Below are 27,547 nucleotides of genomic sequence, written 5' to 3' on the forward strand. Positions count from 1 at the left end.
TTTTCACTATGAATTCTCATCCTTTTAGTTATGAGTTTGGTTCAAACTATGTTGTAGGAAATATGACTATTAGTGACAGCATGTGTCAAGGATGGAACCATCAAAGATGGGAGGAGCCTCAAGGACGTGATCACTCTTCGTGGCAATAACCTCTGGATACTTATATGTATAATTCCCATCCTAATGCATGTCGATTCAATAACGAGAACACTTCCCTGCAATTCCTTTGAGAGACGACCCGAGGTTTGAATACTTCGGTTATTTTTCTTGGGATTTGTTACTTGTGACAACCAAATATTTGTATGAAAGGATTATTTGTTGGGTTAGAGACTATATTTGCAACGAGATTTTGTTTTTGAAATTCTATACCACCAAAAATTCGCTCATCATGAATCTAATTGGCCAATACCACTGAACCGAACACAATTCATATGCTGAATAAAACGTGATAAACATTCAATCATCAAGAGAAAACTTTTCTTTATGCAAAATAACTTAACAGAACACATAACAATCAGGTGAATCAATATGAACATCACCACTGGACCGAACACCAATCATGCGCTGAATAAAACGTGATTAATATTCATTCATCAAGAAAAATATTTTTTGCATGCAAAAGGACTCAACTGAACACTTGACAGTCAAATGAATCAACATGAACAACTCCACTGAACATAACTCGATTCACATGTTTTGAATAAAATGCAATAAACATCAATCAGCAGGGAATAAGAAATTTAGCTTATCATAATATGTAGCGGCACAATGTATATTTGTTCCTGAAACCGGTGACCTTTTATTGGGTTAAGAATCATGCTATGTATAGTGACCACCTAAAGGAAGAAAATTTATGAGATATAATGTATAAGAGTCTTTAGAAAAATCATTAACGTTAACGCAATTGGCAAAGAATTTACTGTGTTTCAAGATGAATATGGAATCATATTCGTTGCTACTATCTTTGGTCTGTTTCACATGTGTCATCCAATAATAACACTTTTCTATCAACTCCTCCGTGATTTCTTTCTTTTTCTCCGGAGTTTTGTAAAGTTCAGCAGCTGTGAAGCTTGGCTCGGCACTCGTTGCTTCAGCAAATTTCAATGCGCCGTTACCCCAGCATCTACCACTGCGTCTGCCAGGACTTCAAGCTCTGACACTATCGGCTCAGAGAGCTGAGTTGTTTGAGTCACTGTCACTTGAGATGGGAGAGTTGGTTGAGATGTTGGGGGACTTATCCCAAGGCTGAAGGAAGGCACATTATCTTCCCATTGTCTAGGATGAGCAGTACTACAGACGACAGAGAGAGTAATTGATTTTTGGACTAAACAAATTGGTGAACCAAAACTAAACAAACCAGTGAACCAAAATTATGCAGATTTAAACAAGCAAAAAACTTACAAATTAGGCTGTGCTTCTTCTTCCAATTACCGTGCCACCGGAGCTTGTTGGCATGGTTGCTGTTGTTCTTCGGGAGGGCTGCTGCATTAAACAGAAAAGAGTTCATTAACGACCCAGAATTATTATCCTATAACATTAAAACTAATAAAAAGAATTCTAATTACAACATAAAGAAACAATGAAATAGCAATATATAACACATAAGATTATAAAAAATGATATTAATTAAAACTTACACATTCAATGGAGGTTCTGACTCTGCCTTCCTCGGGGAAGATTGCTCCGCGGCCTGTTTTCCGGGTTCCCCAGGGCAGCTGGAAGAAACAGAAGAGAGTCGAAAAATAAGAACACATTGAATTTATTTTTGGATGCAACTAAAGCATGTAGTGAACTGAAATTATCAAGATTTGTACAAGTAGTAAAGCTTACACATCAATAGGTGCTTCTTGTTCCGATTGCCGTGCTGGTGCTTCTTCGTAGGGCTGCTGTTGCGTTTCTGGAGCGTTGTTGCATTACACAGAAAATAGTTCAATAATAACCCCAAATTATTATCCTATAGCATTAATATTAATAAAAAGAATTTTATATGCGACTTACTCATTATCAGAAGGAATATAGATACAGTCATCTTTCAGTAACTCTTCCTTAAGAGAACTCGGAAGAGATACCGCAATAGGATCTCTAGGAAATGTAAAGAAGGAAGAAGTTAATGTTGAATAATTAGAATAAGTTTTGAGAAATTGAAATTTACACATTGAAAAACTCACATTTCCAAAGGTTGGGAACGATTTTTTTCTCGAACCTCAATTATTTGTAGGTCGGAAACAGGTGTAGTGTTACTGACATTTAAACACGATTTTCGTGTTATTAATTAAACAAAATTTATTACCTAAATCTAAAAGAGCAACATAAATATGTTTAAGGTTTAATTATTCTGTTGGTCCCTATAGTTTCGTGAAATTTTCAATTAGATCCCTATACTTTTTTTTTCTTTTTAATTGGGTCCCTACACTAATTTTTTTTCAATTAAGTCCCTCTTAGTAGTAATTGGTTTAATTTTATAGGGACCCAACTAAAAAAGAAAGAATTGGTATAGGGACCTAAATAAAAGGAAAAAAAGTGTAGGGACCCAATTAAAAAAAAAATTGGCGCAAGGACTCAATTAAAAGAAAAAAAAGTATAGGGACCTAATTAAAAATTTCGCGAAACTATAGGGACCAACAGAATAATTAAAACTATTTTTAACTTACACTGGTGGAGTTCTAAAACTTTTCTTTTGATGGATTTTCTTTCTTTAAAAAATTTTAACGGGGTTTTTGGGGTATTTTTCCTAATAAAAAAGATACTAAATTAAAATCAGCAACCAAGATTAAAAGCAGAGGTCTAGAAACACATGAAATTCATTTCTGGACCCTACTGAACCGAAAGTAAAGCCCGCACTGAGCAAATTTACCTGGTAATGTCCGGGGCATTCACAGACGGTATGGAACTCGCTTGAGTCTGTAAGATAGGTTCGCTACCCAGATTTACAGTCGGCAGTCTAAGGAAGATAAATAAATATTACTCAATGAATGCAGAGGAATTATAAGAGGTTCTATCAAATGTTAGCAAACAAAGAAAAATAACTCAATATAAGAAACCGAATCTTACATCTCAGAGAAATCATTTCGTGCCTCTGTGGAGTCAAACCTATCTGAAGCAAATGTCTCAGAGAAATCATTTTGTGCCTCTGTGGAGTCAAACCTATTTGGATCAACATTCGTTGTCTAAGCTCCATCATTTCTTCTCTTTGATCTCTTTTCTCTTAACATCTTCAACGCCTTTCTTCTTCTTTCTGCAGCGCTGTCCTTCTCTTGTTCAGTTCAGAAAATTCATAAAATAAGTATCAATGAACCTAAAATGAAAGCATGAATAACTAAAAATATGATTCGAGAAAGTTACTCCTTGTCAGATTCAGTTTTTCTCTCTGAATCTGTGAAAACAAGCTTTGCTGATTTGGTTTGTTTTTTGGCCACCCTTCTTGATTGTTTTCTTTTTACTATGGGTGTTTTTTCAATTTTTTTTCTCTGCAACATAGACAAACACATTAAACTTATATCGGAGACAAATATCAGTAAGAAAATCATTTCTAATGCAAAAGGACCCAACTGACGACACTAACAATCAAGTGAATAAAAATGAGACAACACCACTGAACCGAACACGATTCATTTGCTGAATAAAACATGATACACATTCAAGCATCAAGAAAAATATTTCTGCATACAAAAGGACAAGTGAAGACACTAACAATCAAGTCAAAGAGAATTACAAAGCTCATTGAACCGAACACAATTCATGAGCTGAATTAAACAACATTCAGCAAAGAAAAGCAAAACTAAACCAGTTCGATATCATACAATCACATAAATCAACATCACCCGATACTTACTGGCTTTCAGATTGGCTTGTGCTCTTTGAATTCGTCAGCACATGCTTTCTTTTTTTGTTTTCTTTTGTAACCACCTTCTGTGGTTGTTTTCTTTTCTTTGTTGCAGTTTTTTCAATTTTTTCTTCTCTACAATACATAAGAACAAGAGCATAAGAACAATTTTAACCAAATACAAGTAAAATGAAACCAATATGAACATCAAACTTACTAGTTTTCGGATTCACTTTTGCTTTCTAAATCCGTTTCTCTTGTTGATTCTAAATCCATCTCAACAATCTTTTGTTTTTTAACCAGCCTCTGTTGACTTGTTTTCTTAGTTGGCGGTGTTTTGTCAGAATCGGATTTGGATTCAAATTTGGAAAAAGTGTCTTCTTCCGAAGAAGAATCCAGATCAACATTTTTCTTTTTTTCTTTCTTCCCTTTTCCTTTCTCTTTCCCCTTCAAAAAATTTGGTTTCTTCTCCACTTTCTTTCTTTTTGTTTTTTCCTTCTTTTTTTGCTTTCTATACATAAGTCCCTAAAACATAAACTTATTTAGTTAGTAGAGTATTTTAGAAGCATCTGAAATAAGCAAATACGGTAAAAATCAGATGAAATAAAATGAGCTAAAACAGTGAACCGAACTCCAATCATGTGATGAATAATACGTGATAAATATTCATTCATCAAGAAAATTTTTTTTGTATGCACCAGGACTTAACTAAACACACTTAGAATCAGGTGAATCAAAATTTCAAACCCACTGAACCCAATAACATTCATGTGGTGAATAAAAGTGATAAACATTTAATCATTAAAAAAATATTTCTGCATGCACAAGGATTCAAATGAACACACTAAATGAAGATCACATTTCAGAATAAGTCGATCTAGTAAATAAAGCAACTCAATCCAATAACCTTAAAATGCAACTAGGAGAAATTTTAGGGGGAAATTTTTGTTTAATTTACCATTGTGTCTGTTGCTTCCTGTGAAATCCGCTCAAGCATCATCTTCTTTGTCCAGTGGGCCACCCACGGTGGTGGAGGGGCATCAAGTCCATTCAAGGAATTTCGTTTCATGGAAATAAATAAGCATCAAAACAAAACACAGTCGTCAACAGACTGTTTCTTTCCCTTTCTTTTGTTCTCGATTCCCTTTCTCAAGAAGCTGAGCACATGATTTGTCCAATCCCACTATCAGATGTTGTCAACACAAAAGATAGGCGGCTTATGGATCGGGGAGGCCATGCTTACCGTCGCCGGCAACAAGAAGCACTTCGATATATAGACGACAAAAGTCCTCCGAAATCATTGCCGGTTCTCTTCCCCTTCAACACTCATATCCAGGACAGACTTTGTCAAAGTTGCCAACATAACACATTTGAGGTTGTCAAATATTTGTTTGTCTACCTCATTCAGTTTGCCATACTCAACCTTTTCAGGAAAACGATTCCCTACAATATTTTAATAGCAACAAATCACCTAAAAAGGCTCAGTTTAATTTTTTGTTCCCAAATGAACCGAAATCAAAAGAATCAATAAACCAAAAATAAGCAGAAAGTGAAAAGTATATTACCGCCGTGGTGTATTCCCAACACATCTGCTATCTTGCCAGGTGTTACGTATATTTTGCCATGGAGAGTTTTCAGGTATCCATGGTATTCATTATAGCAATCAACCAATTCTCTCAAGAAGGCGTGAGAGACGTTCATTTTCGGGACATGTGCCAGGACACCGAATCCCATTTCTTCAACTATATCTTTCTTTTCCTAACTCAAATTCTTGAACACTGTTGCTATTGCCTTTGTTTGGCATCTGCAATCGTGAGTTTTTGCAAGGTTTCGAAATAGAATATCACGATATATTTATAATACAAAATAGATTTTATTCGAATCAAAGCGGATAAATATATTTAATGTGCTTACGTTATAGCGCGGTTTGTCCTTCTTTGTCACTATTGTCTTCTTCATTTTTGCTGTAAGGAAAAAAAAATTGGTCAATACTCACTCAATACACCGACAAGTACAAGCATGCATATCTTAATCAAGTGAATGAAAATGTCCTAACCCACGGAATCAAACTCACTTGACGCACTGAATAAAACGTGATAAATTATGAAACACATAGAAAAGCATTTTTGCATGCAAAAGAAGCTACCTGAACACACTAACAACCAACTGAATAAAAAATTAACAACTTCACTGAAAAGTGATAAACATTTAATCATCAAGAAAATCATTTATGCATGCAAAAGGACTAAACTGCAGACATTAACAATCAAGTGAATGAATATGACCCACCCCACTGAACCGAATGCCATTCATGTGTTGAATAAAACCTAATAGACATTGAATTAGCAACAAAATCATTTCTGCATACAAAAGGACTCAACTGAACACACTAACAATCAAGTGAATGAAAATGAGTAACTCCACTGAATTGAGCAACATGCATGTGCTGAGTAAAATGTTATATATATTCATTCATCAGGAATAGTATTTTTGCATGCAAAAGAAGTCAAGTGAACATACTAACAATCAATTGAATAAAAAATAGCAACTCCACTGAACTGAATAAAAATAAGAACACATTTCATTTCAAGCCCTAGTTATGCTATAAAAATAGAATCATAATACGTCGATATACTAAACGAAGCAACTCTATCCAGTAAACCTAAAATGCAACTAGGAGAAACGCGAGATTGCAATATTTAAAATTAATAGTAATTTTTCTCATACCTTCGTCAATCTCTGTTGCTGTGGTGGTTTGTTTTTGCTTCTTCCTTGTATAATCTTCTCGCAATTCTTTTTCAGTAGTGGTTTCCGCAAAGAGCATGAGTGAAGTTTGAGTGATTTTGAGAGAGATTCGAAGAGAACGAGTAATTTCGTGTTGAAGAAGAAGTAACGTTTTTTCATAATGAAACGCAAATGAAATAACGAAGAATTTTCTGTCTCTTTGGTACGTGAAGTCACGTTTTAATTTGGGTTTGGGCCAACTTAAATAACTTGAATACACATTTTACATGGATGTGTAGTATGAATGTTTTGTTTTTTAAGAAAAATTATTACTCGATGAAATACAAAAAGAAAATCTTTCTTAAGAATCAAATTTCTAATTTTCTTCTAAACACGAAAAGGCAATTTTATCCTCAGTTAAAAGGTTTTACACCGAGTCAAATCAGGTGCCACACAAAATTCGCTTAGCCTTTTACAGCCACGCTGTTTCACTCATCTCTCTCTCTCTCTAACAACCTTTCTCAAGCTCCCCCAGTGGAAACAATATTAGCAGCTAAAAAGGTGCTACACATTCATTCGTCGCCACTGATTGAGGTTGGAGCTTTCTCATTATCTTTTTATTTTTGCCGCTTCTGCTATTACATTTTTTTTCTTTTTGTTTGGTCTTTGTTTGATCTTTTAGTTTAGCTTAGTTTCGATTCCTTCAATTGTAGAGAGAAATCTTATGCATCTCGCAATAAGTTAGTTATGCCGCGTCGAAATGTCTTATCTAATAATTTTGTTAGCTGGTTAACGGTTCTAGTTTGTTTCGTTTTCTAAATTAATTTAGTTTGGTTGATATATATTGTTTTTTCTGGAAGTTTTTTGGGGAATGATTTCGGGTGTTTGAGAGAGGTTAAGCCAGGTTTGTGTTTGGTGATTGATTATGCAACTACGTATTTGGATATGGATTCACATTTAAGAGCTCTGTGAATTCAATGTCGGATGTGTGTGGAGTTTGGAGCTTGGATTGAGTGAAAAGCTTGTGTCTGATGGACGCCTTTAGTTTGCAAAGACCAAGGGCTAAGGTTAAACTCATTCAATGGTAGAAAAAAGAATTGTTTTTTGCACAAGTTGAGAAGTGATTGGAAGACGGGAATTGTTCTTGGGAATGTAATAATGTATTTAGTATATGTGCTATAGTTTGGCTCAGTACAAGAAAAGTATTTGCTTTCCTTTATTATTTTTTTATTTTTTCCATTCGGGTTTTGGATATCATTGGAGCATTGCTGTCTTGGTAGGTTATTGGATGTGCTTGATTCATTTAATCACAAAATCCATGGCTTAGCTTAGTGTGTTGCTATGGCAGGCAGGGGACTTTCCTGGAAGTGTTTGCACATCTCAGCGATGGTGCCCTTGAGATTTTAGAGTTGTTTTGTACTTTTGTTCTTCAAACCTTCTTTATAAGATAAAATGTAAAGTACTGATTTGGTCTTCAAGATTTTTGTCAAAAATCAAAATTGTTTCCAAAATTGTTTTATTTTCCAAATGTCCCTAATGTTGCAATAAACTTTCAAAGTGACCTTCCATTAAGAAATGTTAATTTTTAGACAAATTTGCTCCTAGTGAGTCCCCAATCGTAATCCTAACCTAAATCCAGATCACTAACTCCAACCCCACCCCACCCCAACCCCCACCCCTTACCACCACCCATTACCACCACCCCTAAACGTTAATTTTTAATTTTACTTTTTGTTCTTGATTGTAAGGATTGATGAACACTAGTAAATTCTTTGTTATGTTGGTGGCTTTAGTAAAGGTGGAATGTAGATTTGTTATTGCTGATGGTGATGGGGATAAATTTGGAGCTCCCAAATTGGCAGAGACATTATTTATTTATTTTTTTTAAAAAACCAACAATTTTGGTACCTTGTTATTGGGTCTGGTGTAACGAGTTCGTTTGAGGCAGACTGGTGCAGAAACTCCCACATTACACAGGGTTTGGGGAAAGATTACACCCGAAGAGTGTAATGTAGGCAATCTGACTTGACAGAGGCATTTGCATAGCTTGAACCCATGAGCTTGAGGCCACATGAAGACAACTTAACCATTGCTCCAAGGTTACCTTTCTAATGAGTCTGTTTGAGGCATTACCTTAAAGTTCAAAGTGTGGAAATCCTTGATCCAACAAGGTGACTTTTAACCTAAGATGCATGGGTACACTTTTTCTTTTTTAAACAAATATCCTTGAAGAGATGCATGGTCTCAATTAGAATTAAGTGGATCTAATCCAATTTCAAAGGTTTGTTCTTGGGTGGAGGGGTGTCACAATCATTTATGAAGGCCATCTACACCTTATGTATAGGCAATATGAGACTCGAACAAATCCCCCTTCTCCCTGTTGACATATTGCACCGGACATTTTGAGTATAAAGTTTGCAGGATTGGATATCCGTGGATCGCTTATAAATAGCCGTAAGACAGGATCTGATAACATATTGGAATTGTGTTTAATTTATTTTCAAAAGTTGTTTGAAGAGTTTCTCAGTTTATCATATGGATACTGGCTACGTATTCTGGTACCAGTACTTTGGTACACTTTGATGTACTCCATACATGTGTTTGTGTCTTTATGGTATTTCTTGGTCAAGCATTATAATAAGCCAATATCAGTCTAGTATTATATTGGTTCATGCAAAACATCAAGTATTGACTTATGCCAATACCACCATTTTAAGCATTTGCTGTTACCATAATGTATAATGCGATGTTCAAGTGAAAACTTGGTATCAGATCACTATGACAATGTTATTCATCTTATCATTTATTTATTTATTATTTCTATTGTAACTTTTTAACATTCTAGTTATCTTCTCTACTGGAATCTCAATTTAGAATATTGTGGTACCACGTATGTGCAACTGCACTAGCTGGCATTTCATCAACATAGCTTTTTATAAGGTCAAGGTGGTGGACCTAAGTTTTTATAAAACCCATGAGATGCAACAAAGTATTCAACTTTTGGAAATTATCAGTTTCTCATATTGCTAATTACTTATGAATATTATTTTTTTGTTATGCCATGTGAGTTGTACATGGTTGAAGTAAATTATTTAATTTAGTATAATACCATTTGTATTTTCTTTATTTACTCCTAGATATTGTCATAGATTTTGCAATGCACCGTGTGGGTAGTTCTGGTAACACAACAAACAACTCAACTCGCCCTAGAAAGGAGAAAAGATTAACTTATATTTTGAATGATGCTGATGATACAAAGGTGAACTTATTATCTCTTTGTTCTGTTTCCATTTGTTTCTTGTAATTTCTATCTTTATCTCCAGGAATATTTTCTTTTACATTTGCCTATAAACCTGTCAGCTAGATGCGATTGATTATTTCCTTCTTAAGAGTTGACAGCATTATGTATGCTTCACTTGGGTACCTAATCTTAGCTAGGTACTTAAAATTATACTGAGAGTGGTGTTATATAATGGATGCTTGCTCTGCATCAATCATGCATTCTTGTACATTCTAGTTTGTAACTTATTAAAATTTGAAAAATTTCTTTGTTATTTATCTTACTCACTTGAATGCTGGTTCCTTTCTGCAGCATTGTGCAGGCATAAATTGTTTGGTTGTACTCAAGTCTGCAGTCTCTGATGTGTCCGATTATCTCTTCACTGGGAGCCGTGATGGCAAGCTAAAACGATGGTCACTAGGTGATGATGCCGCGACGTGCTCTGCTACTTTTGAATCTCATGTTGATTGGGTAATTCTTATATTTATTCATTTTAATTTTCTTCTTTTTCATTTATTAGTGACACTCGATTTATTAATTAACCTTCAGAAGATGTTTATTTTTTTCAACCTATGGTTACTCCTCTAATTATTTAACATTTTCATAGGATGGAATTTATGAGTATAAATGTTAATTATGCATGCATTGTCTTGCTTGAATACCCAATCTCTGTGGTCCTGTTGAAGTTGTATATAATGGAGCATGAGGTAGCTGCTTACTATGCAGTATACCTCTATTCCTCATTCATAGGATGTCTTGGATTGACCTGTTTATGATATCTGATTGAAATGTATATATTTTTCTTGTACTTAATCTGTAAGTTTGTAATGGTTGAATCTTGATATAGCATTTTTGTTTCATTTTGTAGAGTGCTTCATCAATCATACCTATAGTTAATGTACTTTTTAATTGCCTTTAGTAATTTCTTTTCTCTTCTTTTTCTTCCCCTTATGATATTACGATGTCAGTAGTCTTATTATAGTAGAAAAGTCAAATCTGAGATGGTAATGTAATAAAAGCCCCTTGGTCTCTGTTGTATACAGAAATGATTCTAAAATCACAATTGAAATCTGTTTGAATACTGAAAGAGAAAATTTCTAGTCTGTGAGTTCCTGAACTTCTCTTAACTGTTATTTCATCATGTGTCGTTTCATACTCTTTCCTTGTCAATGTCTTTTGTTTGGGTAAATATACCTCACAAGTGATTCCAGTTGCTAGTTTTTTCAGATCTTTTCAATTAAAGGCCCTTGAATGTTCACAATTACACACTAAATCAGTTGAGATGGAAATAATGAACTCCCCGTGCCAACAAAACATGATACTGACACAGTTCGTAAAAGAATTGAAGTATAATTTTAGCATTTATTCTTAATTTTTCAGGTTAATGATGTAGTTCTTGTGGGAGATGGTACACTTGTTTCTTGTTCATCAGATACTACCCTTAAGGTCTGTTGATTGCTTGCTGTTATTTTGTCTAGTCTATTCACTCTCTTCTCCTAGTATTTCCAGTTGATTTAACTCTTTTCTCCATTTAATCGGATTGCTGTATGTTTGTGCCAGACATGGAATGCCTTGTCCAATGGAGTTTGCAATAGGACACACTGCCAACACTCAGATTATGTTACTTGCCTTGCAGCAGCTGAAAAAAATGTAATGCATTTCAAAGTTTCACATTGTTTTTACTAGCAGAACCAGCTAATGGTTCATGTTCTGGTTTGCTCAGTGCTTGAGTTAAATCTAATAGATAGTTTAGTTGACTTTAAAGTTTGTACCTTATAAAATCCATTTTCTAATCCTTTAATAGTCTAATGAATTTTAGAGCAATATCATTGCCTCTGGTGGCCTTGGCGGGGAGGTATTTATATGGGATCTTGAAGCTGCACTTGCTTCAAAGTGCAATGATATTATGGATGATGAAAATTCAAATGTTATCAACGGTTCTTGCAACTCAAAATCTACTACAGCCTTACGAAGCAGCAGCTCAAGTAACAGTATATCCTTGCACAGTACTCAAACTGAAGGATACATTCCAATTGCTGCAAAAGGCCACAAGGAGTCTGTTTATGCTTTGGCAATGAATGAAGTTGGAACCCTTCTTGTCTCTGGTGGCACAGAAAAGGTAGAATGTTACGTTCTATTGAGGCTTCTGCTTTTTATTTTGGAATTTAAACGGCATTTAGTTGAATTATATTTTATTGAATCTTATAATATATCTTGTGTGATGTTGTCTCTACTATGAAGAGCATGGCTTATTTATTTCTACTTTATTTTCATCTAGGTTGTCCGTCTGTGGGACCCAAGATCCGGATCAAAAACTTTGAAGCTAAAAGGACATACAGATAACATCAGGGCTCTTCTTCTGGATCCTACTGGGAGGTTTGTTGAGTGACTATATAAATTTTCACAAAATATTTGACCAATTTCTCCATCACTGCCCCTTTCATACCAACAGTTGTTTACTGGGATTTGGGTTATGATCTTACTCTTGTGCCTTGTCCTTTTTATTTATTAATTTTAGATTCTATCTCTTCCTGTTATGATTTTCCTCACATGGTATTTCTATATATTGCCACAACTTCTTGCAACTATGCAAGTAAGCAACAGTATTTTCATTGGCATTTTCGCTACATATTGCTATGGTTGATGGTATACTGAATGGTATGTTGTTTGGTGTATTTTGTATTGCATATGACTAGGCACCTTTCATTTCCTAAATTTTGTTAGATTGAATAGCAAAGTACTTTTGTCATACAACAGCTAAAGATTCTTTTAGCATTCATCATGGCAGGTTTTGTATATCAGGATCTTCAGACTCTATGATAAGGTAGTGTGTGTATACATTGTTATAAGTATTTTTGATTATTATATCTGGTTGACCCATCTTGCCATTTTGCCATATAGGCTTTGGGATCTTGGTCAGCAGCGTTGTATCCACTCTTATGCAGTTCATACAGATTCTGTCTGGGCTCTTGCCAGCACTCCTTCATTTAGTCATGTTTATAGTGGTGGTAGAGACTTTTCAGTGAGTGCAGTTTTCCTTTAAAAATAACCTTTAAGTAATGATGCCTTGATGTGACGTCTTCTATTGAAATCATGAGCACATGTTCTAATCGCTAATTCTTTTCTACCTCCAGTTATACATTACAGACTTGCAAATGAGGGAAAGTGTTTTGCTTTGTACAGGCAAACACCCCATACTTCAGTTAGCTTTGCATGATGATAGCATATGGGTTGCATCAACTGATTCTTCTGTTCATAGATGGCCTGCTGAAGGGCGCAACCCTCAAAAGATTTTCGAAAGTGGCAATTCTTTCTTAGCTGGAAATTTGTCCTTTTCGAGAGCGAGGGTGTCACTAGAAGGATCTACTCCTGTATGTTACATTTATCTCTCAATTTCAATTTTCCAATTTTATTATTTTGTCTACTAGTGCTGTACAACTCTGAATATGGGCTTCTAAAGATGAAGCATATTTGGCATTCCTTTGTAGTTCTTCCTTTTTGGTATACACAGATCTATCTTCCAAAGAAGTTTCTTTTCAAATTTAGATGTTCTTTTGGTTTTGGGGAACTAATACTTTTGCATCTTGTTGCTGCCATTATAAATATCGTTAGGTTCCTGCATATAAAGAACCAACCTTGACTATTCCTGGTATCCCTGCTATAATACAGCATGAAGTTTTAAATAATAAGAGGCATGTCCTGACAAAGGTAATAATACCATTACCCATTAATAATTAATATTATTCTACTGTTAGTTTCATAATCTTTCTGTGTTATGCACACTGCTGATAAATGGCTTTCTTTATAGGATTCCTCGGGTTCAGTGAAATTGTGCGAAATTACTAAAGGTGTTGTTATTGAAGATTTTGGGAAGGTAAGAATTGGTGTTACTTTTGATGGATAACCTACACATTAGTCTTGTTTGTAGGAATACGCTTAGCTATAGTTTTCATTATTTGCAAAGTTCTAGCTGATGGACCTCATTTGTGATTTTCAAAATATTTCATGCTTCACTTGTGAACATTTAGGTTTCGTTGGAGGAGAAAAAGGAAGAGCTGTTTGAGATGGTATGATGATATGCTTACTGATAATTTATACATGATCATGTTCTTTATTTGGTTTTTAGTTTAATTTATTCTGGCTTCTTTTTTTTATATAAAAAAATAATTCTGCGCTGCTTCAGGTTAGCATTCCTGCATGGTTCACAGTGGATACCAGGCTTGGAAGTTTGTCTGTGCATTTGGACACTCCCCAATGCTTTTCTGCAGAGATGTATTCCGCTGACCTTAATATTTTAGGCAAGCCTGAAGAGGATAAGGTAAATGGATGAATTATTAGTCATGTACCTCTCCTTCTTTTAATATTTCTTTACATATATAACTGTAACAATCAATTTGCAGCCTATGTAATTAATAATAATAATAATGTTGAGTTTATACCGTTGTTGACATCGTTCATCTACATTCTTGTGTCATCGATTACAGTCAGTAAAACGTAATGGTTTTCCTTATGTATTTATTTGGGTAGACAAAGATCTTCCCAATTTTATTCTTTGTTCCATAGTTGTCAAACCGGACTGGCTGATTTGGCAGGAACACCAGTGAACTGGACCCCTGGTTTGATGTTTTGAGCATTCATGCAATTAAATAAACCAATCACCAATCAGACCAGTAAAGCTGGTCAGAACTGCACATGTTAACCAGATGGGTCAGCAGTTGGGACATGCGCACATGACATCATGTTGATGTCAGTGTGTGCGCGCCAATTATAAAAAAGTGGCTCCCTTGGGTTCAAGCAAGGGACCTTGAGGATGTGTAACAACTTGACAACCACTTACTAAGCTGTTCCTTGTTATACAGTTTTTATTTTTTATTTATTTATTTATTATTATTATTATTATTATTATTATTATTATAAATAAGAAATATGTTACATAACTAATAGATGATGGGACATAATGATGTCGTTTGATCCATGTAGTTGACCCGACCTATTGGGATAAGGTTTAGTTGTTGTTGATAGTTATATATTACACAACTGATATTAAATTATATTTTTAAATATTATATTAATTTGTTTTATTTAAATGGTTCAACTAGTGACCCACTAGTTGAACCATTGAGTAACTCCAGTGTCTTGACCGGATCAATTGCTGGTCCGTGTCTGATAACTATGCTTTCTCCTGTCTGCCAGAATTATCCTTGCCATGTTCTAATATCATGAATGTAGTATTTATTTAAAAGTTATATTTCTGTGGAGGTTTTCTATTATGTGCTTCTATGGTTATCAGATGTAGGAGGGTTGTGGACTCATTGAGAATGCCAACACAGTCTACCAACTTTCGAAATTGGTACCTGCTTTAAATATATCACAGCAATTAATGATTGTTCCTGTTACTCTACAGGTTAACTTGGCTCGTGAAACCCTCAAAGGTCTCTTTGCTCAGTGGTTGATAGAACAAAAGAAAAGAACAGGAAGCCCAGCTTCTGCTAACGGAGATTTGAAGGATATTGCTACTAAATGTCATGCTCATTCAGGAGTTGAGGTTGATGGTAGTTCTGAGAATGATGCTATGGTTTATCCTCCGTTTGAATTCTCAGTTATTTCCCCTCCTTCCATTGTTACGGAGGGAACTCATGGAGTTCCATGGAGAAAGAAAATGACCGACTTAGATGGAACTGAGGATGAGAAAGACTTGCCTCTGTGGTGTTTGGATTGTTTATTGAATAACCGACTACCTCCTAGAGAAAATACTAAGTAACTTTTTACCTTCCGGTTCCTTTCCTTTTTGTAAAAAGATGCTGCAGGTAACCCATGCTTGTAGTAGCAAGGAAGAAATCTTGCTCACAGGCCGCCAATTTCCACATTTTGTTAACGCAGTGTGATTGATTGATATTTTCCCAGATTCAATATTAATTTTATTATAAGAGCTCAAAAGACATATCTTAGGTTTGCGTTGATGATTTTAAGTTTCTATTTTCTGAATGACAACTAGATACACTAACAAAACACAATTGTACTTACCATGCCACTCTTAAGAGAAAATAGTTTGCACATTTGAGCTGTAAAAATCTGCTTTCTCAATCCAATGGTGTCTGATGATTGCTTTTCCATGTTGCTCATTGCATTTTTGAACATCTTTAACTTTTGTCCTTTCCAGTAAAGGATTGCTTTTATTTTGTTTGGTCTTACTTTTATAGACCTCTGCATAACTTTGTGGATTTGAGTTTCTGACCATGGTAGCAATTATGTCTGGAAATCTAAGTGATTATCATTGATCTTGGACCAGTTGTATAATATTCTCTTTAATGTGAATTCTTTTATCTTTTTTGATAACATCTGCAGATGCAGTTTCTTTTTGCATCCATGTGATGGTTCAATTGCTCAGATCCTCACTCAAGGGAAGCTAAGTGCTCCACGAATATTAAGAGTTCATAAAGTAAGCTTTAATATTTCATAATATTTGGCAAATGGAAATTGTTTCCCTCTCATTTCTATTGTTATTTTATCATTTAACTGACTTGATGGATTGTAAAGAAAGTTGGGTTGTGGAAAATACAGTAGAATCTTGCCTCAAATAATTTGGTCACATGAGAAGATTTGTAGAAGCCCCATTAAGAAGTTTAGATCAATTCGAGAATAGCCCAATATTAGAAGTATAGGAAGGCTAAAAAACGATACTAAAAGTTATAGCTGTTAGAATCTTGCACATTACATGGATGCGTAGTTGACTATGATCCTTTTTTCAAAAGATTTATTGCTTTGTTTCTAAATGCATTTTGTGAGCATATTTCACCTAGACAATTTTTTTTTCCGGAGCATTCAATTGAGCTATTCTTTCTTCTTTTACCTTTTTCCCTAGGTTGTTACTTATGTTTTAGAAAAGCTGGTGCTTGACAAACCACTTGATAATGGGAATGCTGATGGAAATGTTGCCCCTGGACTTGCTGGGTCACAGATACAGCACCAAGCAGTTCGGGAGGGACCTACTCGATCTGGATCCAAGTCCTGGCAAAAGATTAGGCCTTCTATTGAAATTTTGTGTAACAATCAGGCAAGTTATTTGTTCTCATAAATGCAGTCTAATGACAATGTAAATAATCAACCGTGCTATGTGCACTCAAAAACTCAGATTCCAAATCAGCCACCCATATAGAATATATGTTAGGAACGCAAAATACACATTAAAAGTGTCTAAAAGAATACAAATATGTGATCGCTGATTTTTTTGTAAAATAGCGTTTCTGGTAAACAGTAGAGTTTTCTAGGGGTTTTACTTGGGAAGTTTGTGATCTATTTTAATATTATTAGCCTACACATCCATCCATTGATATGTTCTTTAGAATCCATTGGCTATCGTGATTGCAATTTGTTGCCAATTGTGATGTGCCATACACATTATAAAAGGCATATCATACTATTACGTACCCTAGTAATGATGAAAGTGGGAAAGAAGGTTCAAATGAGGAAGCAATAGAGGTAGCACCAGGGTCCAAGCCTTATTCACGGAGAATTCCATCTCTTCCTTTTTCTTACAACAGAAAGAATAAGAAAAAAGAAAAGCAAATGATGAGGGACCACCAGATATGCAACAAATCCTGCCAGATGGTAGAGGTAGTGGGATGGGTGTGTGATCCTAGGGTAATTCTGTCTTAGGAAAGATAGGAGAGTTGGTTATATATAGGAATGGAAATGAGTTAGGGTATCCAGAAGAAAAAAAATAGAAGTAAGAATACTAGAAGGGTAGTCTCTCGAATGCTACCATCACCATTTTCTTTCTATTATTTCTTGCATTTAAATATAATTCCAAAATCTACAAATTGTTATCACTCTGATTCACTCTCTATATAAGCCTTTATTTATCACTTGGTCCTATTTCCTTTATTTCTCGGTACCAGTTGTTACAACTGGCATCAATGCTATCAATTTAGGGAGAGCTTCTTGGATGGTCTCTAAACCGTGCTCTAGCTGCAGTGAAGGTTAGGATGGATTTGTTGGAGAGCCAGATTCTAGAACAAATTGAAACATGTAGCTGATAATGAAGCAGCTCTAGGATCTAAGCAACTAGTGAAGGTGAACTCAGGAAGGGTATCGGCACCACACGGACTGAAGGAACCCAAACATGAATGAAGATTAGAATGACGAGAGAACAGAGATTTTGGCTCCTATTCGTGCAGATACTGTGAAGGTGGGGATTCCATTGTTTGACGAAGAGGATGCATGTGGATGGCTTGTCTGAGTAGAGCGATTTTTTTTTTGGGTTTCTCAGAGTTAGAAGCTCAATGTAGTGATTTCTCTGAACAGATAGGTTCTTGCTTCGAGTAGTGGGAGGAACAAACACAAGCAGGACTGTTCTAAAGGAGTTCCAACCAGCCCCCAGGAGCACTAGTGAACCCATTGGAACCATTGTTGGAGATCCGACAGGTGGGGTCAATGATGCAATACCGCTGAGACTTTGAGTTAGTAGCTCGAACTCAATGAAACCTGGGAAACGAGACCCTCATGTATATTTTCATGAATGGATTGAAACCAAAGGTAAGAGCTGATGAATCGAGCCCATGCAATTGACAATCGTAATTTGACTTGGTGCGATACGGGTGTGTTTACACGAGGGAGACGAGGGGAAACAATGACGTGATTGGAAGGAGTAGGTCGAATTCGATTCTCGCCTCGACCTGACCTGGGGTTGCAGTAGTGGGTCTAGCCCAGGGAAGACCCAGTCTGTTGGGGCTAGCATCAGCAATTATAACCCAGACAAGGGAAAGGTGGCACACTTTTCCAATGAAGGACAATGTAAGGGGTTTTGTTTCAAATTTGGAGGAAAATGGAATCTTGAACATATTTGTCAACACAAACAATATCAGATTCTATTGATGGGTGATAGAGTTTGAGAATCAGAGATAAAGTGAAGAGAGAGAGAATAGAGAATGGATATTCTGTTATATTTTTACCAAATTAATGCTCAGCTCAGTATATACTTGGTTAGAACATATGGAGCAGAAGTGTCATTCCACTCTTTAGTTAGAGTCTCTAACAGGTCTAACAGATTCGGATCCATCTAAACTTGGACCCTTCTAGAACTTCTCTTCTGCTTACTCTATTAATGGGAGATGAGGAAGAAAATGGTGTTGCCGAGGAAGAAGGCTTTAGCCATGTTATTGACGAGTTAGAGGGAGCATAACATAGTGGTGGACTGGTGGTGTTAGTAGGTTCAGGAGCTGAAGTCAATTTCATTTCTACTAAAGTAGTGCGAAAATTGTATCTACCTTTGAGGAAGAAGAGAACAAGATCACATGATTGTACTGAAGGAGGGTGGTGCTAAAATCCCACACGTATGTCCCTACAGGTATCCCCTTTGTCAGAAAAATGAAATAGAGATTATTGTTGATGAATTGTTGCAATCAGGTGTGATAAAGCCAAGTACTAGTATTTTTTCAAGTCTTGTTATTGTAGTGAAGAAAGAAGAAGTTTGGAGGTTGTGCTTAGATTAAAAAGCCCTTAAGATAATCGTCCCCAATAAATTTCTGATTCCGATAATTGTTGAATTACTAGATGAGAGTGGAGGGATGCAGATTTTTTCCAAATTGCATTTGAAGTCCAGGTACCACCAAATTCAGTTGAATGAGGATGATATTCGCAAAAGAATATTTTGTACTCATGAAGGGCATTATGAATTTTTGGTAATGCCCTATGGGCTTACTAGTTCTCCTTCACCTTCCAAGCCCTCACGAACAAGGTTTTAAGGCCTTATTTGAGGAAATTTTTACTGGTTTTCTTTGATGATATTCTCATATACAGCCCTGACTCCCACTCACATGTTGCATTTGCGGACTGTTTTTGAGATATTGCGGCAGCAGCAATTATTTGTGAATATCAAGAAGAGTTGCTTTGCACCAGCCAAGGGAGTTGCTGTTGATCCAAAGAAAACTCAGGATATGCAAGATTGGCCTGTCTCAAACAACCTCAAGAGTCCAGGAGGATTCTTGGGATTGACTGGTTATTATGGAAGGTTTGCGAAGGGTTATGGAAAGACTGCATGTTCATTGACTCAGTTGCTCAAGAAAGACAATTTTCGATGGGGGATAGAAGCTCAAGAGGCATTTAAGACTTACAAGGATGCCATGACATCTTTACCTTTTTTGGCAGTTCCCTCATTTGAGAGTTTGTTATATGTAGGAGTGGAAAATTGGGGTAGCAAATCCAGAAGAAAAGAATTGAAGAATAGGAGAGGGGCAGTGTCACAAATATTACCAGCACTCTTTTCTTTCTATTATTTTTTGCATTTCAATATAATTCCAAAAACCGAGAAGAAATGTTATCACCCTCAGCCTTTCTGCACTACCCCATCCTATTTCCTTTGTCTTGTTACCAACTGTTACATTGTTAGGGACTCGGGTATTATGGAGTCTCCAAAATCCTTCATCCGATAGTATGAGATACTTGATGCATATTTAAGGAGAGTGGTTCTTCTCCCATAATAGCTAGCTTTTAAGGTGGGCTCCCTACTTTCCTTAGATACTTAACAATAGCATCGAAGTTTTGGTTTTCGGCACCACAGAAAGGGATACCTATAGGCTGGATTAAGGTGAATACCGAATATTGATAGCCAACAGTCAATTGACTACCATTTGGTCAATGTCGAATTGTCGATAGAGTGAAGCCGCTGTGAACGTTGGCTCTGTAGAGGCGGTGTATTATTAGAGACTTGGGTATTATGGGGTTCCCAAAGTCCCGCATAGGATAGTATGGGATGCTTGATATTTAAGAAGAATGATTCTTCCCCATAACATCTAGTTTTTAAAGCCCAGTTCACCACTTTGCTTAGATACTTAACACAACAACAACAAAGCCTTATCTCACTAGGTAGGGTCAGTTATGCTTAGATACCTAGCACATACCCTTAGAATTTTGCACTTTCTCCAATGTTTTGGATTATAAACTTCGATGATGGATGATCAATAGCTTTGATGTGGTTGGCCTTCTTATTGCAAAAGTCAGTTCCTATTCAGTTCTTTGCAAAACAAAATATGCTCCTAGTCCTAGTAAAAAATAATACTTTTTTAGGTAATACTTTATTGATCTTATTTTCACTTGTGATGAGAGGGCCAGCTAAATGAGACTTGAAACAGCATTTTTTGCCCCGAAAAAGTTTTATGTACCACAATGGCCTTATTTTTTCCCAGTATACTAGATTTGTCTAACTGAAACCATAGAACACTTAAATTGAAGCCTTAAAATTGATCCGAGTAATTGTATTTCATATGTAGGTACTAGTTTTAGCTTTGTTCATACTGACTGTTTTTACTGCATATGTTTTAGTCATGTTAATTAGTTCCCACCTTTTCCCAAATGATTGCCGTACCGATTACTTTTTTATATTGATTCTCCCAAATAAACTAGAGAGAGTTTAGTGATCGATGGCGTTATTGACTAATTAATTTATTTGATGTTATCATATCAATTTTTCATTGAAGTATGGTTAGTGAACTGTTATTTGTTATTTCCAGATATTGCCTCCCGAAATGAGCTTAGCTACAGTAAAAACTTACATATGGAAAAGACAAGATGATCTAGTCCTAAATTACAGAGTGGTTCAAGGAAGGTGACAGCAAATTGCACATTTCAGAGGTTGGATAGCTCTTTGAGCCTTGCTTAGCTTTTCTCAGCTAAATCTGATATTATTGCTTTTATGGCTATGTTTATTCATTGTTATAAATTTTGCTGTTAGGTGGAAGTGGAAGGTTTGGTATGATGGTATTCTGTAATCTATATTGTTTTGAGTCTAGCTAACATATGTCCTAAAGGTACATATTAAGGTTATAAATTAATTTCTTTAATAAAAATTATACAATTAAGTTTTGGGTAAAGTAATTTTTTTGTTCCTAATGTTTGTGTTTTTTTTTTCAAAAATACCCCTAACATTTAATTTCATTCAATTTTGTCTTTAACGTTTTCAATTTATGTCAAAATTACCCTTAATATTAACTTCATCTAAAATGTGAGGGACAAAATTGAAACATTCAGGAGGTAATTTTGACATAAATTGAAAACGTTAGAGACAAAATTGAATGAATTGTAAAGGATAGGGACAAAATTGAATGAAATTAAACGTTAGAGGTATTTTTGAAAAAAATAATATTGGTGACAAAAAATATACTTTACTCTTGAGTGTTCAATGCATTTATTATGTTTTCAATAAAGTAAAAAATTTAAAAATTTTTATTAGTAGGAAAGTTAACATGTGCACAAAGGCTCTGTTTGTTTGTTGTCTAGAAGTGGACATAGATATAGAGACACAATAGTACATAGACATAAAAATACAAAAGTTTTAGATTTTGTTTGGTAACAAAACACACGACAAAACACAGAAGTTACACTCATCAAAATATCAAATTTACCCTGATCACCACAACTACCACCATCAGATGATTCTTCATCATCTATAATTAACAAGAAATCATAGCCCAGAAAAATCACCATAATAATCAACTAAAATCAGAAAAATCGAAAGACAAGCAGGGAAATGAGGGAGGCAGCCGAGGCAGAGGCAGAGGCGCAGCGCAACACATCTGCATAGAGAAAGAGGGAAGATAGGAAGAAGGGAGGCAGCGAATAGTGAGAGGGAGGGAGGAAGGATGACAGACTTTGAACAATGAGAGGGTGAGAAGGAGGAGCGGCAAAGAGTGAGGAAGGGGGGGGGGGAGGAGTAGAGGCAGCAGATCTGGGTGAGAGCAGAGCGAGGAGTTGGCACAGAGAAAGACAGAGAGCCAAAGGAGAATGGGTGGGACGAAGAGTGATAGAAGCGCAGTGGTAGAGGAACGAGGAGGGAAGAGCAGAGAGTGGTAAAAAACAGAAGGGGGGGGGTAGGATAAAATTGGCAATTTGAAAAATACAACAACAACAACAACAACAACAAAGCCTTGTCCCACTAAGTGGGGTCGGCTACATGAATCAAACGACGCCATTGTGCTCTGTCATGTATCATGTCTACAGAGAGACCGTTTACATGTAGATCTCGTTTGACCACCTCACGGATGGTCTTCTTAGGTCTTCCTCTGCCTTTCGCTCTTTGTCCATCTTCCATCTCATCCACCCTCCTGACTGGATGTTCTATCGGTCTTCTTCCCACATGTCCAAACCACCTGAGACGCGATTCAACCATCTTTTCCACAATGGGTGCTACTCCAACTCTCTCCCTTATATCTTCATTCCTTATTTTATCCAATCGCGTATGACCACTCATCCATCTCAACATCTTCATCTCTGCCACACTCAGCTTATGTTCGTACTCCCCTTTAGCCGCCCAACACTCCGTACCATACAGCATAGCCGGTCTTATAGCGGTGCGATAGAATTTACCTTTAAGTTTTAAAGGCACTTTTTTGTCGCATATAAAATCAGATGCACTCCGCCATTTTGACCAACCTGCTTGGATCCTATGATTTACATCCTGTTCAATCTCTCCATTATCCTGTATGATGCACCCAAGATACTTAAAACTTTTAACTTTTCGTAGGATGTTTTCTCCAATCTTCACCTCTATATTGGAGTTTTCCCTTCTCAGACTGAATTTACATTCCATATATTCCGTCTTGTTACGGCTTATGCGCAGACCATACACTTCTAGAGCTTCTCTCCATAACTCCAACTTCTTATTTAGGTCTTCCCTTGACTCTCCCATAAGGACGATATCATCGGCAAAAAGCATGCACCATGGCACAGGCTCTTGGATGTGCTCTGTGAGTACTTCCAAGACTAATGTGAAAAGGTATGGACTTAAGGATGATCCCTGGTGTAATCCTATACCAATAGGGAATTCCTCTGTCACACCACCTTGAGTCTTCACACTAGTTGTGGCCCCATCATACATGTCTTTGATTGCCCGAATATATGCGATCCTTACTCTCCTCTTTTCTAAAACCTTCCATAAGACCTCCCTTGGTACCCTATCATACGCTTTTTCCAAATCAATAAACACCATGTGCAGATCCCTTTTATTACTACGATACCTCTCCATCATCCTTCTTAATAGGTATATCGCTTCAGTGGTAGATCTGCCTGGCATAAATCCAAATTGGTTCTCTGTTACTTGTGTCTCTTTTCTCAACCTCCGTTCTATCACCCTTTCCCATAACTTCATAGTATGACTCATAAGCTTAATCCCTCTATAGTTTCCGCAACTTTGTATATCCCCCTTATTCTTGTAGATAGGTACCAAGGTGCTCTTTCTCCACTCATCAGGCATCTTCTTTGACCTTAAAATCTCATTAAAAAGCTTGGTTAACCAGTTGATGCCTTTTCCTCCAAGACCCTTCCAAACCTCAATCGGGATATTATCAGGTCCTACTGTCCTGCCATTTTTCATCTGCTTTAGAGCCTCTTTTACCTCGAAGTCTCGAATCCTTCGATAGTAGTCAAAGTTTTGATCTTCTTCCCTTGTGCATAATCGACCAAGGCTCGGAAGAGTCTTCTGTCCCTCATTAAATAACTCGTAGAAGTAGCTCTTCCACCTTTCATTAATCTTCTCCTCTTGAGCCAACACCTCTCCATCCTTATCCTTTATGCACTTAACCTGATCCAAATCTCTCGTTCTTCTTTCCCGACTCTTTGCGATTCTATATATACATTTTTCTCCTTCTTTCGTGCCCAAAGACTGGTAGAGACCCTCATATGCTCTTGTCCTTGCTTCACTTACAACCACTTTTGTCTCTTTCTTAGCCGCCTTATATTTTTCCCAGTTATCTGCATTGCGGCATAAAGACCACTCTTTAAAGCATTTTCTTTTTATCTTTATCTTTTCTTGTATACTTGCATTCCACCACCAGGACTCCTTGTCTCTTGGTCCTATTCCTTTAGATTCACCAAAACTTTCTTTTGCTGTTCTTCTAATAACTTTTGCCATCTCCCTCCACATCTCTTCCGCGCTTCCATTCCCATCCCACTTTGCCTCTTCTCCTACCCGTCTTAGGAAGCTTCTTTGTTCCTCACCTTTCATCCGCCACCACCTCGTCCTTGGGTTCTTCGTATGATGTCTTTTCCTCAACTTTTGCTCAACGCGAAAATCCATGACGAGCACCCTATGTTGTGTTGTCAAACTCTCTCCCGGGATAATTTTACAGTTAATGCAAAATTTCCGGTCGACTCTCCTCAACAAGAAGAAGTCGATTTGAGAGCTTGTCATGCCACTCTTATAGGTTATAAGATGTTCGTCTCTCTTTTTAAAATATGTATTTGCGATGAGAAGATCAAAAGTTGAGGAAAAGTCCAAAATAGTTTTACCTTCGGCATTGATCACCCCGAAACCATGGCCTCCGTGAATACTCCCATATCCAGTCACTTCTCTCCCAACATGGCCATTTAAATCTCCTCCTAAGAAAATCTTATCTCCCAAAGGTATGCCTTGAACCAAACTCTCTAGATCCTCCCAAAACCTTATCTTGTGTTGTTCGTCTGAACCCACTTGCGGTGCATAGGCGCTAATCACATGGAAAGCACCTCCCTCTACCACTAGTTTGATAGAGATGATCCGATCTCCCACCCTCTTGACATCCACTACGTCCTTCTTCCACTGCTTATCCACAATTATTCCAACCCCATTCCTATTCTTCACCTTTCCTGTATACCAAAGTTTGAAACCAGAAGTATCCAACTCCCTAGCCTTTGCACCAACCCATTTCGTTTCTTGTAGGCACATAATGTTAATCTTCCTCCTTGTCATGGTGTCCACCACCTCCATGGACTTTCCTGTTAGAGTGCCTATGTTCCATGTCCCAAATCTCAACCTTCTGTCGTTTCGACCTTTATCTTTTCCTTTGTGAACTAGCTTATTTACCCTCGTCCGTTCACGAAAACGCGAGAACCCTTGCTCATTTAACACTACATCCGGGCACCGATGCAGCGGCTCTTGCTTCGACACCGTACTCGAGCCATACGACGCGTTGCTTCCGGGCAACGACCTAGCTTTAGCGCAATAATGTCTTTGATTCATGTCATGGGGGTTCGGCTATATTTTTATGTTGGTTGCCGAAGACCTAACACAACCCTCCTCCTTTATCCGGGCTTGGGACCGGCTATGTACCGCAAGTGTAACATAGGCGGAGTTAGCAATTTGAAAAATAATTAGGGATAAAAGTGTCAAAATTCGTGTCTTATAAATTGTGTCTTAGTGTCTCAGCTTGAAAGGCAGACAGTGAAGATATGTATTTTGTGTGCATTTGTGCGCTACTATGTTCATAAAAAATCTGTGTCTTAGCAGACAGATAGTAGCATGTGTCACCGTGTCTATGTTTCTCATGGGCATGGAAAATTGGAAACTAACCAAACACTGCCCAAAGGCACATAGTAGCTAAACGATTTTTTTTTTTTTAATAACTAATGCAACTCTTGTTCCCAAGTTAAATAATCTGGGGTCATAAAAGAACTTAGGCTTTTGAAAGAGAAGTAATTTTGGCAGAGTGTTGATCATTAATGTAGGCTTAGTAGGATGAGTTGTGTATAAATTTAAATTATACCGATTCTATATCATTTGCAGGTCTTCTTTCTCGTCATGATTTACAGACTATTGTTATTAATACTTGCAGCTTTTCTTGCTATTGTGTAAACTACTTCTGAGCCTTGATTCTTCTTGGAAGGCCCCTTTGATCTGTGGCTTCATGGAAGATTTGCAAATCCCAAACACTGACTGATCATCAATTTTTTAGTGGTATTCTTCAAACCTGCTTGGATAGATTCTACTTTATTAGAGAGCTGTTACTATAAATTTTGAATGGAAAAGTTATATATCCAGCTGGTGTGCTTTCTTTCAATGGAGATGATGGAGTCATGGAAGTTTTGATCCTTGCAAGATATTTTCTAATGGACTCTGTTGAGGATTTAGAGGGGATCATGCTCGAGCTGGCATATATTCAAGTAGGTAGAAGGTTTAGATATGACAACGAAAGCATTGTACATTTGACTTGTGCTTAATACATAGCCATAGAAATTCTGTTCTCAAGGTGTATCTTCACATCTTCACTTGTTCTGCTTTCTTTGGTTTTGAAATTTTGTCAATTTTTCTAATTTTTATTATTACATTTAATTGTTCAGTTTAGTCATTTGATGTTTACTGCTAATGCTAGGCTTCTCTTCTCAGCTATCCTCAGTTCTTTCATGGGATTTAATCTCGTGCCATGTTCCTTTGTGGTTTATACATTTGAATTTTCACTTTTGAAAGTGTACTCGTGTTTTCTCAGTGTAGAAATGTGTAACTGGAAACTGGAATAACACGGGACTTTTTTTTTTTTTTTAATGTTAAGGTTATTGCATTCCACTGATGTTTGCCGTTTGCGAGAGTATTTATTATAATTTAGGTTTTTCTTTTTAATTTAAAATATATTTGTTTTTACGACTACTCATGTTGTGACTAGGCCACCCACTTCAGCTGAATCTGCAATAAAGTAAACTAGTAAATAATAAACTAGTAAATAAGGTGTAATATAGAAGAAAATGAAGTGTTTTCTTTTTGTATATTCTTGTTTTGGTAAGTTGTGAAATAGGGTTGTGTGAGACTTGGTAACTGAGCTACCAAGTCATCAGGTACACTAGTTTTAGTAAATAATAGGGTTAAGTACTTTTTTAGTACTTAAGGTTTGAAACCAAAATCAAAATCGTCCTCAACTTTTTTTTTGTTATTAAAATTATTTTCAACGTTACAAAACGTTATAAAATTATCGTTTTCTACT

At 36.4% G+C, this 27,547-nt stretch overlaps 1 protein-coding gene across 6 annotated transcripts; it reads left to right on the forward strand.

The window, feature by feature from the left end:
• Window positions 1-7,001: 7,001 nt before the first annotated feature.
• Window positions 7,002-27,068, forward strand: LOC130948522 (uncharacterized). Of its 6 annotated transcripts, none has more exons than XR_009073085.1 (20): window positions 7,012-7,141; window positions 9,685-9,806; window positions 10,140-10,298; window positions 11,208-11,273; window positions 11,388-11,477; window positions 11,647-11,946; window positions 12,106-12,203; window positions 12,601-12,651; window positions 12,729-12,849; window positions 12,962-13,198; window positions 13,440-13,535; window positions 13,636-13,701; window positions 13,856-13,894; window positions 14,011-14,145; window positions 15,232-15,584; window positions 16,173-16,266; window positions 16,690-16,881; window positions 21,335-21,455; window positions 26,408-26,529; window positions 26,602-27,068. XR_009073085.1 is itself a non-coding variant. In XM_057877275.1 (19 exons), the coding sequence occupies exons 2-18, from the start codon at window positions 9,705-9,707 to the stop codon at window positions 21,431-21,433; spliced, it is 2,298 nt and encodes a 765-aa protein (XP_057733258.1). In that variant the 5' UTR covers window positions 7,002-7,141; window positions 9,685-9,704; the 3' UTR covers window positions 21,434-21,455; window positions 26,408-27,068. The 6 variants fall into 6 exon arrangements, 4 of the variants coding, with proteins under 4 accessions (XP_057733258.1, XP_057733259.1, XP_057733261.1 ...); XR_009073084.1 differs by having other exon boundaries at window positions 26,614-27,067; XM_057877275.1 differs by having other exon boundaries at window positions 7,002-7,141; window positions 26,408-27,068.
• Window positions 27,069-27,547: the final 479 nt, after the last annotated feature.

The sequence above is a fragment of the Arachis stenosperma genome, chromosome 9, assembly GCF_014773155.1.
Source record: "Arachis stenosperma cultivar V10309 chromosome 9, arast.V10309.gnm1.PFL2, whole genome shotgun sequence".
Lineage (NCBI taxonomy): Eukaryota > Viridiplantae > Streptophyta > Magnoliopsida > Fabales > Fabaceae > Arachis > Arachis stenosperma.

Coding starts and splice junctions, on each gene's coding strand:
- LOC130948522 (XM_057877275.1), top strand. CDS start 9,705: ATGCACCGTGTGGGTAGTTCTGGTAACACAACAAACAACTCAACTCGC. Junction 9,807..10,139: donor ATGATGCTGATGATACAAAG/GTGAACTTATTA, acceptor TCCTTTCTGCAG/CATTGTGCAGGCATAAATTG. Junction 12,652..12,728: donor TCTTCAGACTCTATGATAAG/GTAGTGTGTGTA, acceptor TTTGCCATATAG/GCTTTGGGATCTTGGTCAGC.